At 43.2% G+C, this 16,808-nt stretch overlaps 1 protein-coding gene across 6 annotated transcripts in view; it reads right to left on the bottom strand.

Annotated features, from left to right (window-relative positions):
* Window positions 1-16,808, bottom strand: part of LOC102571630 (transducin-like enhancer protein 4) — a 136,688-nt gene that overhangs the window by 68,565 nt on the left and 51,315 nt on the right. For 4 of the 6 annotated variants that reach the window (XM_019478134.2, XM_014608742.3, XM_014608741.3 and 1 more), the window contains exon 6: window positions 12,661-12,735. The exons of the other annotated variants lie outside the window; for them this stretch is intronic. In XM_019478134.2, the coding sequence (XP_019333679.1) occupies window positions 12,661-12,735 (75 nt within the window). The remainder of the gene's footprint in view (window positions 1-12,660; window positions 12,736-16,808) is intronic. 6 annotated transcript variants of the gene reach the window in all.

The raw sequence follows: 16,808 nt of genomic DNA, 5'->3' as shown, positions 1-16,808 counted from the left end.
TATTTTGAATGTTTTCATTCTTCACTACACGTATAGACATACCAGTCAGGATGCATGTATCATTAACCTACCGTGTAAGAATTTCTTAATCAACAAAATAGCTTACAGCTCAAAAAGAGGAAGGAAACATATAACAACAACAAAGATGCAACTAAGCACATCAAGCAAACATTTTATAGAAGAGCACACATTTAGTCGCTTGGAAAGGGAGTGTGCATGTTTTCCCAAAGCGCTGGAATTCACTAGTTCATTATTTTCTTTGCAGGATTCTCTTCCCACTCGGTGTATTTTCTGATTGGGAATGAAAAGTGGGGAGAGAAGAGAATCTCGCTGTTTGAATCACCTTCTGCATCACTCAATAAAGAACAGAAATGCCTGTGTAAAGGATCCAACTGGAGCCCTTTATTTTCCACTTGCCACCACTGTAAACCTGATAACTAACAAAAAGGAACTTCTAATCCCCATGGGTGAAAGTCATATCTCCCTTCAAAGGGAAGGCAAAAAGGCTTGGAAAGCAGCAGAACCTTCCAAGATTGCATGGTGCAGGGTGTTGGTAGGTATTCAGCGGAGGGACTGCTGAGCATATTAGACCTGGGCTCTGCAGCAGTTGCTATGAGCAGACCACCAAGGAGAACATATACATAAGGATAGACTAGAAGCAGTCCACGTACAGGAAAGAGCCAGCTGTTGTAACACAGAGTCATGGCATGTAAAACTTCCAACTGCTGTAACACAGAGTCATGGTATGAAAAAGGTTTTGAACCAGCATAATCAAAATTTAAGGCAATGTCATATACAGAGGTGGATCCAGGAGGGGTATAGTGGTACAGCTGCACCATGCTTTGATTCATGCTCTACCCAAATTTTAAAACCAAGTGCCTGAAAGAGGCAGAAGCATTTCGATTTAGGCAGTGCTGAGTCAATTGACTTCATGGCTCATTGTCATGTCCCCAATTCCTGCGAATCTCTCTTTCTCTACTCCACAGTATTAACAACTCTCTATCCTAGGAACAGGCAATTATGTCAGCTGGAGGGTCACGTAATGACTTTTGGTGAGCTGGTGAGGACCACAAGAGTAGCCCTGCCCCTTGACAGATGCCCTGCCCCCTGGTCACCATCTTGGGACTGGAAGCCCTGCCCCTAACCTTTGCCACCAGAAGTCCCTCCCATTGCCCCACCTCCCACCCACCCCCAAGAAGTACTCCTTTTGGGAGAAGAGTTGCCATCTTAGAACCAGATTAAAAAAACAAACTATATACTAGAAGTCAACTACCTACTATAACATATTTTAATTTTATTACAAAAAATATTTTTGTCATGATTTGTGTTTGTGTACTGTATACAGAGATGACTGCATAATAGTTAAAAAAAAATAAAGACTTACTTTTGTATACTGTGTGTGGAGAGTGGTGGGGTGGTTGGGATGAGTGTACGTGTCCGGTGGGGTGTGGGGGGAAAATAGGGTATGATGGGCGGGGTATATATTAGAGGTGCACTAATACATTGGTCCCCTATTGGATTGGCACTGATATGAGGAAAATCGAGAGCATAAGCAATTGGCTTTTTTTGTCTGATCTGGCTGATAAAGCACGCAGGCAGCCAGGAGTACAGCCTGACAGCATGGAGAGGAGCTGGGTCCAGCTGGTAAGTCTGTTGTGGAGGAAGGGGCGATGAGGAAGGGAAGGGGCATGAGGGGCAGGGCAGATCACAGCCCCCACAGTGAGAGAGGAAGCAGGAGCTGGTGCTAGGGGTGGGGCTAGGGCTGGGGCAAGGGCAGGAGCTGCCTACCCAGGGCAGGGCGAGGCGTGGGATAGAGCCATGGCTCATCCGGGGGCCCTAGTTCCCACCACTGCACACAGTGGCACCCACGATCTGTACACAGGCTGTGGGCGGGCTGGGGTCAGGGCAGTACTGGGCTTATCCTGGCATGGGGCTGGGCTGGGCTGTGCTTGGGGCAGGTGGCAGCAGCATTGGAAGAGGGGTTGGGTGGGCTGAAGCCACCCTAAAATTTGCCATAGCCCCCCTCCCAGTGCTACTGCCGTGCCCCAAGCTCAGCCCTGGCCCAACTCCCCCACTGGGAAGAACCCAGCACTACCCCAGCTCCAGCCCACAGCAGCAGCCCACTCCGCCCTGCACGCAGATCCAGGGGCTCATGCCCCCTGTGCCCTCCCATTCCATGGTATGTGATGCATTTTAGATCCACCCATGTTCACATGAGATAGCTAACTGATATTAGAGAGCGTATCACCCCACCTCTACAGGCTCGAAGTCCTTGACAAAGGGCTTGGTTACCTGCAGGTCTGAACCTGAAACTCTGGATTTTAAAGTAAGAGGCTTTACCACTTGAGCCCAATGACTTATATCTAAATATCTACAAATGTGTAGCCACTAGAGGTAGCCAAACAGCCACAATGCATTAGCATTATAGCTTACATAAGAACACATGCATTAAAAAGCTGGTGTTTTCTTACTTTCAATATAATATTTATATTATATGAGCATGAGTTCTGTTTCAATTTCAGCATAGGGCCTTTTGCTCAAGAATTGGAATTTGTTTGCACAGCTTAACATCAATCCATTCTTTTAAACATGTTCTGGAAATCCACCCACTGGTAAATTATGATCCTGTGTAAGCCACTAGAAAGATTCCCACTCAGTGGGCGTGTCTACATGAAACACTCACTGCACATTACCCTAACTGCACAGTAGCACGTCATGGCAAAACTGTGCTAATAGCCTACTGAACTGTGTTATTAGCAGGGATCTGGATTTTCTGTTTTCATTGGGAAAAATTGAGAAAAAAAAACTGATTTTCCCCTTTACCTGTGGAAAACAAGGATCTTTCATTTTAATGGAAAAAGATGCAGATTTTGCACTTTGCCAGCCTGCAGAGAGCTGTTTGCAAGAGTTCCAGCCTGAAAATAGCTGGGGGGAGCAGGAGAGAGGCAGTCAGCCTGGAAAGCAGCTCCCACAGGTAAGTCTGGCAGGGGGGAGGGAGTTTGAGGCTCCCATAGAGAGGGGGGAGTGAACTGGGCATGGTTGGGACTGGGGCTGCTGCCAAGCTAGGAAGTGTGGGGTTTGTGGCCACACATTCTGAGCCCTAGGGCCCTGTCAGACAGCTGGACTGTGCCACAGGTGTCTTGTCCAGGGAGCAGGGTATGGGGCTGGCTCCCCACTACTGCATGCACTCCTTGGGAAGATATGGGGGGCACACATGCCCCCCAAACCCGTGCACAAGGGGGGTCAGGAACAGACTGCCCACTGCAGACTTGGGCTCCCTGCCCTGCTGCCCTCCCCTAGGGCCTCCATCTGGGCTGGCAGTGCAGAGTTGTGCCTCTTGCTGCTGTCAGGTGGCACCTCGCCTGGGTGAAGCAGGGCACTTCCTTGCCTGGCCCTACTTTGCCCTGCCACACTGGATCCCGCCTGCTGGGCCACAGAGGCCCCAGAGAAGGGCAGCATGGTGGGAAGCCCCAAGTCCACAGCAAGCAGCCTGTCCCTGTCCCCTCTCCCCCACACAGAGCTGTGGGGCACATGCCTGTAGAGTACATGGTGCTACATCCCAAGGCCTATTTGAAAGTGACAACGTTTAGAAGTTCGAGTCCTGCACACGTGCAGCAAATGAAGGTTCTGAAAGTTCGAGAACCAATGAACTTTCCACCTCTAAGGAGGTACTGATCTAGTTACATATATTAAGCATGTGCAGTGAAGACCTGGTGACATAAATTTTGGCACCAAAAAGGGAACCACTATCTCCATCTCCTGAGGCAGTGGAGGATGATTGATCTGAACTATGAAGATTGATACGTTTGTTTCAATTTGATGATTGACACAGGCACCAGCTGGATGACTGGTTGAGTGACACGTGCCCTAGAGACATGATTGGACTGTGAATGCGGTGTGATTTTGGGATATAAAAGGGCCTGAGCTCTGCTCTGGTGGGTTGGTGTATGTGACTTGCATCTCTGGTGGGTGTGTCTGCTTGTGTATTTGTGCGAGAGTTCTTGCGTCTGAAGTGCGAGTCTAGCGAGTTTGAGACTGTGCAAGATTAAGCATGTTTTGTGAGCATCTAGTGTTTGTGGAATGATTGGAGTCGTGTGTATCCTGGGTAGAGCAAGGCTCCCCAGTGATCAGTTTGCGATACTTATTGGTCTTGTGGTAACATATCACCCATTCCCTTGATAAAAGGAGAGCGAGTACCCTGGAAGAGGGAAAATCCACACACTTCTCACTGAATGCATAGGGTCTGAAAGCCTGTAAGAGCTAAACTCTGCATAAGTTGTAATAGTGTTTGGAGTACACAGACTGAGGTTCTATATTTGGTTTCCTCTCTCTCTCTCGCTCTCTCTCTGCATTATTGTAACATATCTCCTGTATATAATCTTCTTGTTGTTATTGTTGTCTGGTAATATTAATACATTCTTGTGGCTTTCAGTTAATTAAGAAGTCTGTCTGTTTGTACTAGGGGTGGGGTAGTGCTGGGCTACAAGCTAACACCCTACTGAGAGTTGCCCGCAATCTTAAAATCCTCTCTCTGGGCTGAATTCTGAGGAGTAACACCCTCATTTACTCAATTAATAGATTAGCATTCAACAGTGCCCCACACTGAACTCCCTGGGAGAGCACTCAGTGGCAGGGTGCCAGGCCCCCTCTGCCTGAGCCCGTACCTCCCTATGGGCTCCACTCTGACCGTGCTGCCTGCATAGGAGGGGGAGCTGGGCCCCATGCTCTGGTTCACTGCAGCAGCCGCCACCTCCCGTGGGCAGCATCCAGGGCTCAGGCACTGCTCTAGGGGCAGCAGGCTCCAGATGCCAGTCCCTGGCTTCACAACTCTGGCAGTTGGGCAGGGACCTGCATCCTGGTGAACTAAAGGGGCAGGTGGAACTCTGATTTTCCATGATAAAAAACCAAAAATCAAATACCAAAATGCACAGGTATTTAGAATCTATTTTATTATAGTGATTGAGATATTGGCAGGCTTCGAATTGATTTAAAGTTGTAAATATATCAATAAAACATTGTGTTGAATGGCTCTCTCTCATTCTCATTTTAATCACAGTTTTTGGGGGTTTTATCAGAGAATTTGCCTTTAAAAAAAAAATTCAGGAGACAACCAGGATCCCTGGTTATGATACTAATGCACAGCTAGTGCCAGCATCTACTAGCACTACTGCACAGTAATTCTAGGTATTGCACATTTAGTTAATATTTTATTAAGGAAGTACTAAACTAATTGCATGGTATCTAAGGCACATTAATCAGTGTGTAGACGTGCCCACTGAAGAGTTCTCCAAGCCAACCTGGTCACCTGCCACATTTGCTCTTCTTCCTGCACATTGGAATGATTTGTTCTTGCACCCTCAGTAAAGTTTTCAATACAACCAGCTCTCCTGGACTCCCTCCCTGCTCAGACTGGCATCCTGACCATCAGTTCCCTAAGAGAGTCAAAGTCTTCTTTTCTGAAGTCCAGGATCCACACTCTGCTGCTCTCCTTTCTTCCTTATGTCAGGATCCTGAACTTGATCACTGCTTCCCAAGGTACCATCCACTTCTACATCCCCCACCAATTCTTCCCTGTTTGTGAGCAGCAGGTCAAGACCAGCACTGCCCCTAGTTGGTCTCTCCAACACTTGCACCAGGAAGTTGGCTCCAACGCTCTCCAAAAGCTTCCTGCAATGCTTCCTGCATTGCCTGTGCACTGCTGTATATGCCTTCCCAGCAGATATCAGGGTGAAGACCCCCATGAGAACCAGGGCCTGCAATCCGGAAACTTCCATTAGATGTCTGAAGAGAGCCTCATCTAACTCATCTTACTGGTCTGGTGATGTCCTGGTGGGTGTCTGCTGTAGATCACCCTTGTTGCTCTTCCCTCTAACCTTAACCCAGAGATTTTCAACAGGTCTATCTCCTGTCCTAAAGCCTGCCGCAGTTTCAAAAAAATAAAAATAAATATTTTTTTTTTAAAAAAGGGAACATTCATCAATTGTGGATGAACTGCTAATTCTGGATGGGTACTATATGCAAATTGCTATAGCAATGTTTAGTTTCAAGGTTATTGTTTTCAAATTTGCTTCTTCCTTTTGTGTGCTCAGGGACAGTATGGGAGAGGGAAGGGGCTGCCAGAGGAAAAAGTCTGGGGGAAGCAGAGACCAAAGGGCTATCCAACCCCCCAGATTTATTTTCCTTGCTGTAGCAGTGAGATATAGAGACAAATTCAAGGCAAACCTCCAACAATTGAGATTCTATACCTGGAAAACAGTAACAAATGTATCAGTTTTCCACATATATAATCTAATTGTTGGGTGGCCTCTTATAATCATGGTCGTCTTCTATTGAGCAAATACAGTACTATTAGTGCCTGATCCAATGAAGTATTTTTAAGAAGGATTCATTAAGAAATCTCCACTTCCACAATACTTAGCCTTTGGATAGGGTCTTTACAGAACACATTTTCCCTCTAAACCATAGGTATAGGCCATAACAGAAGGCCACATATTGTGCTTAATGAACCAATGGTTTGATGCAATATGGCAAATACTACATTTAGTTTGTCATCAACTTGCATGTGCTCAACTAGAAACTAGTTAGGCAACCTTTTTTCCTCTCCCTTTTTTTCCTTTACATGAAGTGCTAGGTTATAAAAAACACTCAGAAGGAAAATATTTCAGGTAGCTGTCAGAAACACATGTTGTTGCCACAGAACATGAAGGAAGTTCTCCACAGGGCCTCCCACACCTGCAGAGACTAATCCTAATTCAAAGAGATATAGTGGTCACATAGCTCAAATGCAAGGATTTTGAAGACCCTGAGAAACATGGAGTCAGAAGCCATGCCTCCCTCATGATTAGATACAGTGCATGGACCACACTGATCATGTCACATGTACTTATTTCAACACAATGAACAAGACCTCTGACATCAACATACTGGCGAGTGGGATGTAATAAACTATCTGTACTTCGCACTGCAGCATGGTGGTGACAGGCGGACATAACTCAGCAACTAGGACACTCAGCATGAGCAAGGAAATGGCAGTGTTCCATTACAAATGTAGCAAACTACTTTTGAATGCAAACACTAAAAGCAGCTATTTAGTAAATACAAAACAAAATAAAAATCTACTTTAAAATTAACTCCCAAAAAACCCCTCAACTAGGATCCTTGTTCTCATTTTACTTCAGCCTTTTTGAATTAGAGCAATTGCTGCATTGGGAAATAAATTACTTAAATAGACAAACTATGCTCACTGCTGTAGCTGCCTGGGAATAGAAGAGGGAAGAAAAGTGGGGAGGAGGAAAAAAGCCAGCCACCTCAAAAGAGCATAATCTAGATATTAGATTAATAACTCAGAAGGTTGCTGCACTGGAAATTTTTCCTCTACCAAGACAGACACTCAAAAAAATAAAAAAACAAATTTAAAGAATTAATTTGTAAAGGTTAGCTATTACCCTAAATTGCAGAACATTTGAACAAAATTCATCCTGCACCTTCAATATATAAATTAAGATTACACTAATTAAATAGGAAGTACGGCATTTCAATTTTCTTTTGCCATACAATACAAATAAACAACAATACAAAACAGGTACATAATTTAGCTAACCTCTTCCTCCACCTTCCTACCATAACAATCTGCGTATAAGTATACAGCAGGTGGCAATTTGTTTTACAGCATTTAAGCTCCAAGCGTGGCTTAATAGGGGAGAAGACTTTGATCAAACAATAAAAAAGCCAGAGATGAGCAATAGTTGTACCCAGGTCACAGTACATTTACCAGTTTATACTACTACACACCTACTTCTTCAGGTACCATCTTCAGATTCACACGTCATAGGAAAATATTTTTTGCTAGCCAACTGAATTTAAACACACACCCACACACACTTTGGATGAAAAAAATCCACCATGCCAAAATTGTGTCTGGACATTTAGAATCAGTAAAGAGAGAAGACCTCCCTCCTTCTAAAATTTTGAATGTGTTCCTCACTTTGTCTTCAAAGAAGCTATACCAGATTACATCAGCTGAGAACTTGGTCCTCATTTGCTTTGGTTCAGACCAAAGACCCTTATGCTTATCCATACTGTAAGCACATCTGAATGGCAAAAGTCAGAAATTCCTCTATATGTTAAGCATCAGTGCAAAAATGTATTAGCATTTAGTGGCAAGAGCTCTGGACCAGTGGTGCCAAGGGAATAATAGCATGCATTGACGCTGAGTTTTTATTAGAACTTGTATGCACTTATCTATACCACACCGCTTTTGAAGATTCTCACATTCTGGGGATGCATAAAAGATGACATTGTTTTCTTAAGAGGCATTGTTCCACACTTTTGTAACAGGCTGAACCGTTTGGCTGATGGACAACTCACTTTAAAAAAAAAAAAAAAAAAAAAAAGCACACCTTCTTTCTGTAATGGGGCAAACAACTGTTTCAGTATAAAACATGGAATGGAAATTTTGCAAGGAAAAAACTTCATAGCTTGACAATTATATATCACAACACAAAAAGAGTCCTTTCTTCCAGCAAATGTCATTTGTTTATTTTCAAAGAAGATAATAAAAAAAAACTGACATAAAACAAAATGCTTAAAAATTAAACCAAAGCTCTTCCACTCCCCCCAAAATATAGAATGGTAAAGGCAAAATCATTTAAATCATTTCCTTAGTAATACAAGTAATATTTAAATAGATTTAATAGTGCTGCTCCAAACCAATGAATTATGAGTTTAAAACCTATTAAAATGTAATGTTTTTTTCCTGAGCTGAGGGGAAAGAGATTTAAATCCACTGAATTTTAATATTTCAGCTTGAGCTGCAGGAGGTAGAGAAAGTCCAAATGAACTATTCCATCAGCACCATTCAAGCATGAACATTTTAATCAGTTTTACTTCCTTGGAGTTCTCTAACACAGTTTACGCTGTCATTCTGAAAGCACTTAACACAGAGAGTGTGAAAAACCACCAAGGCTTGTTATTGCCTTCACAATTGATGGCAAATAATTTTGCAGACTTCCTATCATTAAAATGTCACTGCTAAAAATTGAGGTTCAGCATTTCTTGTGCTAAACTGCATTTTCTTTGAACACCATCACATACCTGTTCTTAAGTTTTTGGTACATTTATCTCTCTGTATGTAATAAACAGGCATACAAACAGTAGCCTCCATTTCTGTCTTACAACCTAAATGCAGCTGAACTTATACATATATACAATTTAAAAATGCTAATTAAAGAAGCTCAAACAAAAAAAAAAAATCATACCCTGATAAAATTCTTATAAAGTTGCAAGTAAATTCCCCCGTTCCCTTATTAAAATGTAACCAATTCACACAGCACGTTCTGACTATATAGTGTAATGGATTAAAAACAAAACAAAAAACATTTTAAGCAAGTTAGATGACTCAATTTAATAATACAGGAAATGAAAACATCATTCCTAATTAGATCATATTACTACAGATTTAAGACTACAATTTCTGTGTTGTTCCAACAGTGTGATCTTGCAGTTCAATTTAAAAACACAGTAGCTATGACATGACAAGATCAACTGGATACATATAATTCCTTATCTCAACAGAACAAACTTGGAATGGTTACTTAAAAAAAAAAAAAAAAAAAAAAAAAAAAAAATAGAAATTACTCAAAATAAGAAGTCTGAGCAACAGTGCAGTCTACCACAAACAACAGATCCAAAATCTGGATTAATCAGAGTCAAAAACAATTTTCTGATATATTTATATCTGGAGATCCTTTCCTCTATTTCTTTGGGAGGGAGGGAGAGAAGATGGATGATATCTAACTTGTTTCAATCTGTCAATAGTTTTAAACTGAACATGACCTGTGAAAGAAGTCATTATAACTGTGTTTCATTCCATTAAACACAACTAGTTTATTGTCAAGAGAACAAGCAGTCTCTCCAGGTTCCAGGCTCACTTCAGTATTTTGCATTTTAACTGCATGGATCAGTGATTCGGTTCATTTACCAATGAAGGTAGAATAATATTGCAAAGTTAAAAAGGTGCTTCATCAGATTTCATTAAATCAGAGTACATGCATGTAAAAATGTATACAAGACAGAGAAAGACATGATTTGTGCATATTCATTTTTTTTTCTTGTACCATCTTTTACTCTGATAGAACCCCACTTTGAAATTCTAACCCAAGGTTCCCCCATTCAAACTAAAGGAGCTTTTGCCTGCAATGAGGTGAAATGAATGATGCAGAAAATACTACCATTACTCCTAACTTTTTTCTGACAGAACTGAATGAATGAAAAGATATTCTTAAAAAAAAAAAAACACTGAAGCACCGTGGATCCTTTTAAAATATGGTGTTACAAACAGAACTCTCAGACTTAGCAGAGTGCAAACTAGTATAAGACAAAGAGGACATTTAAAAAACTAGTAAAATCTAATTATACTCTTTGCTTTTATTGGTATGCATTTTACTAAGTATGCCAGGCTTTTAGTTCTACAACTACATTTTCCAACCTGTTTTTAAAAAAATTCTTGCCATTTTCTGTGTGGGTGTTTTCTCTACTATATATCACACACACACACACCCCCACCCACCCAGGGTTGTGGGGACAAGGGTGAGACCAATTGATTGGTTAACTATGCAACTAGAATTTCAGCTCTTTTAATAATCTGCTACCCCATTTAAGAATTTTTAACAGAAAATTGTCAAAAGATAAAATGTCATTATTCCCCTTATGTAATAATGTAAATTATATAAACAGGATTTTTTTTTTTTTCAGTCAGGATCAGAAATAACCCAAATCAATCTAAAACTACCGTGTGCACAGGAAGTAAAAAAAAAAAAAAGGAAGTATAGCAAGTAAAAATGATTTTTTGGGGGTGGGAAGAGGTGATGATCAGCGATCATTCTTTTTAAAGCCTTTATGAGGTTTGGGCCAGGAACACTTTCGATTCAGTAAGACAGAATAGGATATTTAGTTCTTCCCTTTCGGAGGGTGAAAGGATCATCAGGCTCCTGAACAAGCATCTAGTCTGCTTATATTTCTTCTGTATATTGTCATGGTTCGTGAAAGTAGGATAAACTTTAAACAACTGCACTCTGCAATATGCAAGTGTCATACATTCCATGTCAACAGCAGACTCACTAGTAGAAAGCACATACATGTTTACAGCCTTTCCAATAAATATACTGCTGAATGGAATACACACACACACTCTATATATGAGAGAGTGCACAAGTGCACAGAATGCAGTGCATACATACATACCTTCTTTAAAAAAAAAAAAGAACCTTTAGCAACTTACTTTATTCAAAGAATGTTAATAGGAGGCACTATTTTTGGTTAGGTAATGAAAACTAATTGGGAAATTATTCATCTCCCACTCTCCCCACTGGAGCGTAAAAGACATACAACAAATGTTATTCATGATTCTACATGACTCGCTCTGATTCATCCCCTTCTTTCCAAGGGGCACTTCAGAGGAAATAAAGGTTACTCTTTTCCATTTATATCTTCTAATTGACTACCAGTATTTTCTTGTGGTCAGAGGGATACAAAATAGAGTAAGAAACAGCCTATTAAAAACAAGCTACAATCAGACCACTGCTCTACGCTACCGTCAGCAATGATCAGAGGGCCCTGATTTCCTTGTTAAAAGACAGAGGCATAATTGAAGCAATATCTTCACTTCAGATTGATTATTCGGCGACCCTTATCCACATCTTCACTCAGCAATTTGAATTTTAATGAAAGTAAATGGAATAATTAGCATTTCAAAGTGTGTTTGATACACTGAATAAAAAAAAAAAATGGAAGAGACTTATGTATAATCTATACACAAAAGAAAAAGCATTTGGGAGGGGGGGTAGAGTAAGAAAAGTACAGTTGTAGTATCTTCATTAGAATAACTTAAACAAGTGCTTGCACCAGCTGAATAATTATAGAAGTGAATAATGTGTTATTAAGCTATGATTTCTCACCTATATTTTATGTAGTGTGAACACAACCAATGTTTCATTGTTTTTCTTTTCCTCTTGAGTCATAAAATGTAAACATCATGCCTACCCAAACCCATAAAAATCTTGCATGATTTTTATGCTAAGCTAATATCGTTGGCAGCAAAATTTTTATAAAAGAAGGTTTTAAACTTATTTATTCTTTTTAGATACAAGGGAGTAGTGTCTCTCTCACTTCATTTGTGAATGACCATTCATCTCTAGATTTTGTAGGAAAAAAAAAATCTGTTTTTATTAAAATTATTACTATTTTTTTTAAACCTATATTTGTCTATTTTTGCCCCCCCTCCCTGTGCGCTAAATTGCAAAGACAGGTGTGAGAGAAGCATGTCCTTATTAAAAAAATATTTTAAATCGAATGCCACCTGTACTGTAGCTGTAGAGGCAGACTGAATATACAGCCATACACAACATGAAACAATTTTAATGGGGGAAGGAGAGGGAATCGCATCAAAAAAGAGTATGTACTTTGTGTAGTGGAACAGATAAAATACATAATTACCCTAGTCGCCTTAGGGGAAAGAGCACAAATCGAAACTTAAGTCAAATAACTTGGTTTCATTGCTATTCACAACTTTGCTCAGCTGATGAAACTAAATTTAAAGATGGACAGAAAGAAGGAAAAAATAATTACAAACACTAGGAGAGCTAAAATGGAAAGACCACGTACCCCAATGATTGCGTTCAGTTCTGCCATGGTCACTTGCTTGGCCCGTTCCACAGCCTGCACCACTTGTTGCTGGTGCTATAAATGAAGATCAGAAACAGAACAAAATTATTTGCTTTCCAATCAATTAAGCACAGATTTTTCTTCTTCATTCTTTCAAAAAAAAAAAAAAAAAAAAAAAAAAAAAAAAATCTTTCAACCACATGCAGGGCTTGTAATAATAGTTCTCTGAATAGACAGTAAAATTCTGAATGGGTGAGCATGAGCAAAGGTGGGGAAAATTTTATCCAAGTCATTACCTCCCTGGAATTATACTAAAGCCCCCTCCCTTCTCTGAAGTGAGCTAGTTCAAGACTGAACTACTACCTTTAAAGAAAAAAACAACCTAATCAGGAAAATGCGCTTCTATTGAGCACGTGTCCCCTCCTAAAATACAGGCCCATCTCCTTAAAGAAACCAACTTTTCAAATAAAGATATGTTCTGATAAGGAAAGGCTTGTTTTGTCACCAGCTATACTGTTCTCTCTTTAGACAAGAAAATGCTGACTCCCCTTCTTCATATTTCAAAGCAGCTCAACCATGGGAAGAAATTTTAAAACTTCATTCACAAGTCTATCAAAATGCTGAAACAGGGTTAATTATTTCAATCCTTGACACGTAAGTTTTAAGAGTTTACAAAAGTCCATAAAGAAAGCACACGAGCTAATTAACAGCACCGTTTACAAGCTTCAACAGTTATATTATCTTGCTTTGAGCAAGGCAGTATTTCAGTAGTCAGTTCAGGATGGCTGAAGACTGAAAACTGATGGATGTTTGTTTGACAACACTGATTAGAAGAAGAATTATTTCCTAATTCTGGAATTATATGACCTATGTTGCTTTGGAGCTTCACTGAACGTCATCTATCTGTCCTGGTCAGCTGGAAGAACCAGGGACTACAGTTCACTAATTTTTTCACCAACACCAGACTAAGGTGTGGGGACTGGAGATGTTGTAGACAGACCTTTGGCCTGTGTGGGGATGCATCATCCCTTATTTATAGGCAGAGGTTAAATAAAGGAAAGTGTTTTCTTTGCATCAGGAGAGTGTATTAAATATAATGGGGTCTTTATACAGTGAACAACTGTTCACTAGGGCACCCCCAGGGAAGACGAGGACCAATGGATACAAACTCCTGGAAGGCTGCTTCAGGCTTAATACCAGGAAAAACTCCTTCACAGTCAGGGTGTCCAGACTGTGGAATAAACTCCCTGCAGAGGCAGTGCAATCACCTACCCTGGAGGTTTTCAAGAAGAGACTAGATCTGGGGCAGGCAATTATTTCAAGCGGAGGGGCACTTACCCAGTTTTGGCAAGCTGTCAAGGCTGCATGGGTAGCCCCGCCCCTTGACAGGTGCCCCGCCCCCTGGTCACCATCTTGGGACCAATGTCCCAGGGCCAGCACTGGTGGGGCCCAAAGCGGGCCACAGGCTGGCAGGGGTCTGTGGAGCCGGGCTGGGCTACACCAGCAGGGGGAGGGGGGAGCTGGCCTGGCTCCACAAAGTCCTGCAGGCTGGGACCCTGCGCTCCTGCCACCCTGCTCTGGGCCCTGCCAGCGCTGGCCCCAAGACAAGTGCTGGCCCTGTGCACCTGCTCACTCAGTACCCCCAGCCCTGTGGTACAGGCAGGGGGCAGCATGCAGCCCTGACCCCCTGCTTGCCAGTAGGGAAGGAACTGGTGTAGAGCACGGGGGAAAAGCGGCCCCCTCCCCTGCCCCGTGGGCAGCGCCCTCTGTTGCAGCCGCTCGCAGCCTGTGTGGGGCTGGCTGTACGTGCTCAGGAAACACCCCATGCAGGCTGCGAGCAGCTGCAGCTGGGAGCGCCCGCCATGGGATAAGGGAAGGAGCTTTCCTCCATGCTGGGAAGGAGCCCGGTTAAGAGCCGAGCATGGGGAAAAGTGGCCCTTCCCCTGCCCTGTGGCCGGCGCTCCCTGCTGCAGCTGCCCGCAGCCTGTGTAGGGCAGTCTTGAGCAGGCATAGGGAGCCCCACGCAGGCTGCCAGCGGCTGCAGCAGGGAGCACCGGCCAGGGGGCAGGAGAAGGGCCGCTTTTCTCCATGCTCAGCTTTTCCCTGGGCTAGTTTTTCCTGCCTGGGGTCCTCCCCTGCCCGCCCCCTCCCCCCCCCTTACCTGAGGTTCCGGCACAGCGCAGCCTCGTGGTCCCTGCTGGGGCTTCCGGCTGGGGGGGGCGAGGTCAGGCAGGCCCTGCTGTTGCATGAGCCCACTGGGCTTCCCCTATGTCCTACTGCCCCTGGCTACTGTTATTTTTGACAGGAACCAAGGGCAGATCAATATTACATTTTCTAAATTTTTAGGGACCCTGCAGGCCAGATAGAATGGCCTTGCAGGCCGGATCCGGCCCACGGGCCGTATTTTGCCCACCCCTGGGACTAGATAGTCACCTCGTTTGGGTCACCTAACCCCAACTGTCTTCCTCCCTAGTGCACGGGGGCTGGACCCAATGATCTGTGAGGTCCCTTCCAGCCCCTAACAATCTATAGTGTACAGACACGGGAGATGTCAGCTCTCTGTTGTACTTGGAAATTAATACCCAGATTAATGTTGTATACCAAGTTCACCAAAGTACAGGTGTGTCGCATCTTATGCAGGGGCTAGCTTCCGAGGTCAGCTCGTAAGGCGAAAAATCGCGCATAGTCAAATCGCCAGCGATTTGACTAGCGGAGACTGCCTCTGCCTCCAAAACCTCCCACCGCCACCGTGGAGCCGTGCTTGGAGCTGTGCAGCCGGCAACAGCGGCACAGTGCGGGGTGGGGGGTGGGAGGCGGGGATAGCTGCGTGTCGCCCGGCCACCACCACGCTGCCAAAACCTCCCGCCACCATCGCAAATTGAAGCCCCGCCCCCCTCCCACCCCACGTAAAGTTGAATTTGCGCAAGTTAAATGTGCGTATGACACAACTGTACTGTACTGTGACTAGAGTGGAGTTTAGGGATAGTTTCCCAGTTTGGGAGACTTATTTGCATCCCAGCCCTAAATATATAGGTAGAGGATGGCCAGAATACAGCATATTTCAACTACACTCCAAACCTCTCTGTTGTGTCAGGGTAGAAAAAAAACAACATGTGGGGCAAGAGACATTTTATCACCTGTATGTAGCATTTTGGAGAGGGAGATAGAGGACGAGAGAGAGGGGAAGAACAAGCTTTAACAGGAGAGACTACTAGTGGTATTAAAGATGGGATCTTCAGTTGGTGGGTTGATAAGTACTCAGTAACAGAGTTCAGGTTTACGTAGGAATTTTAGGAGAAATCCTCATAAGGCCCCTTTACACAGTTCGGGTGACAAAGGGAACTTAAATTAGAGCTGAAACAGATTCCTAGGAGCTCTCCCTGAACACGGGTAGTAAAAGAGCAGCATGTACAACTCATTGCCATCTCTGGAGCAGCAACTATATTGCCTAAAAGCAATATGACGGAGGATGAAAGTGTGCAGGGGTAAAGGCATGAAAATGAAGAATCTCAAGGAGGTGCTGTTAAGGACAGCAGCTCTTAGGCTAGGAACAGACATTACATGTAAACTGGTTTAAAGTGAGTGATCAGAAACTGGTTTAAGCCTGTAACAGAACAGACGTTCAGTGAATATAAACTAGTTTGAAAATGGCCGAGACCGGTTTGAGATAAACCTGGCTGATGTAGCATCAGACTTAACTGATTTGGGGCAAACTGGTTTATGCAATGTCTTTCCCAGACCCTTCCTGGTTTAACTTAAACCAGAGTCCCCCAGCATCCCAGATGCTTTGTAGCCCTAGGCAGGGCTCTTTGCTCCAGACAGCAGGGCTGGCCCCGCCCTTTCCCTGCCCCTCCACCCAACCACTCCCTGCTCAAGCAGGGATCCCCTCCCTCCCGTCTCCCAGAGCATGTGGTATACATGCTGATGCTGAGAAGTGTCTGTGTAAGGCAGGCAGGCTGGCAGTGTCCACTGAGGGCTTTTAGGAGCTAATTAACAGGTAGCTGGTAATATTCTTCCATTCCTTCCTTGGAAAAAGCTGTTTATGAAGAGCTTGAACTAAATGAGAGATGCTTTTGTTTTGCTGATGGGCTGATAAATGCTCTGCTACCAACCCCCTGTGCAACTCCCTGCTATGTAAGTAAATGCTG

This window comes from Alligator mississippiensis, chromosome 3 (genome assembly GCF_030867095.1).
Source record: "Alligator mississippiensis isolate rAllMis1 chromosome 3, rAllMis1, whole genome shotgun sequence".
Taxonomy (NCBI): domain Eukaryota; kingdom Metazoa; phylum Chordata; order Crocodylia; family Alligatoridae; genus Alligator; species Alligator mississippiensis.
The sequence above is the reverse complement of the archived record's forward strand: the minus strand, read 5'-3'. Positions and strand labels throughout refer to the sequence as shown.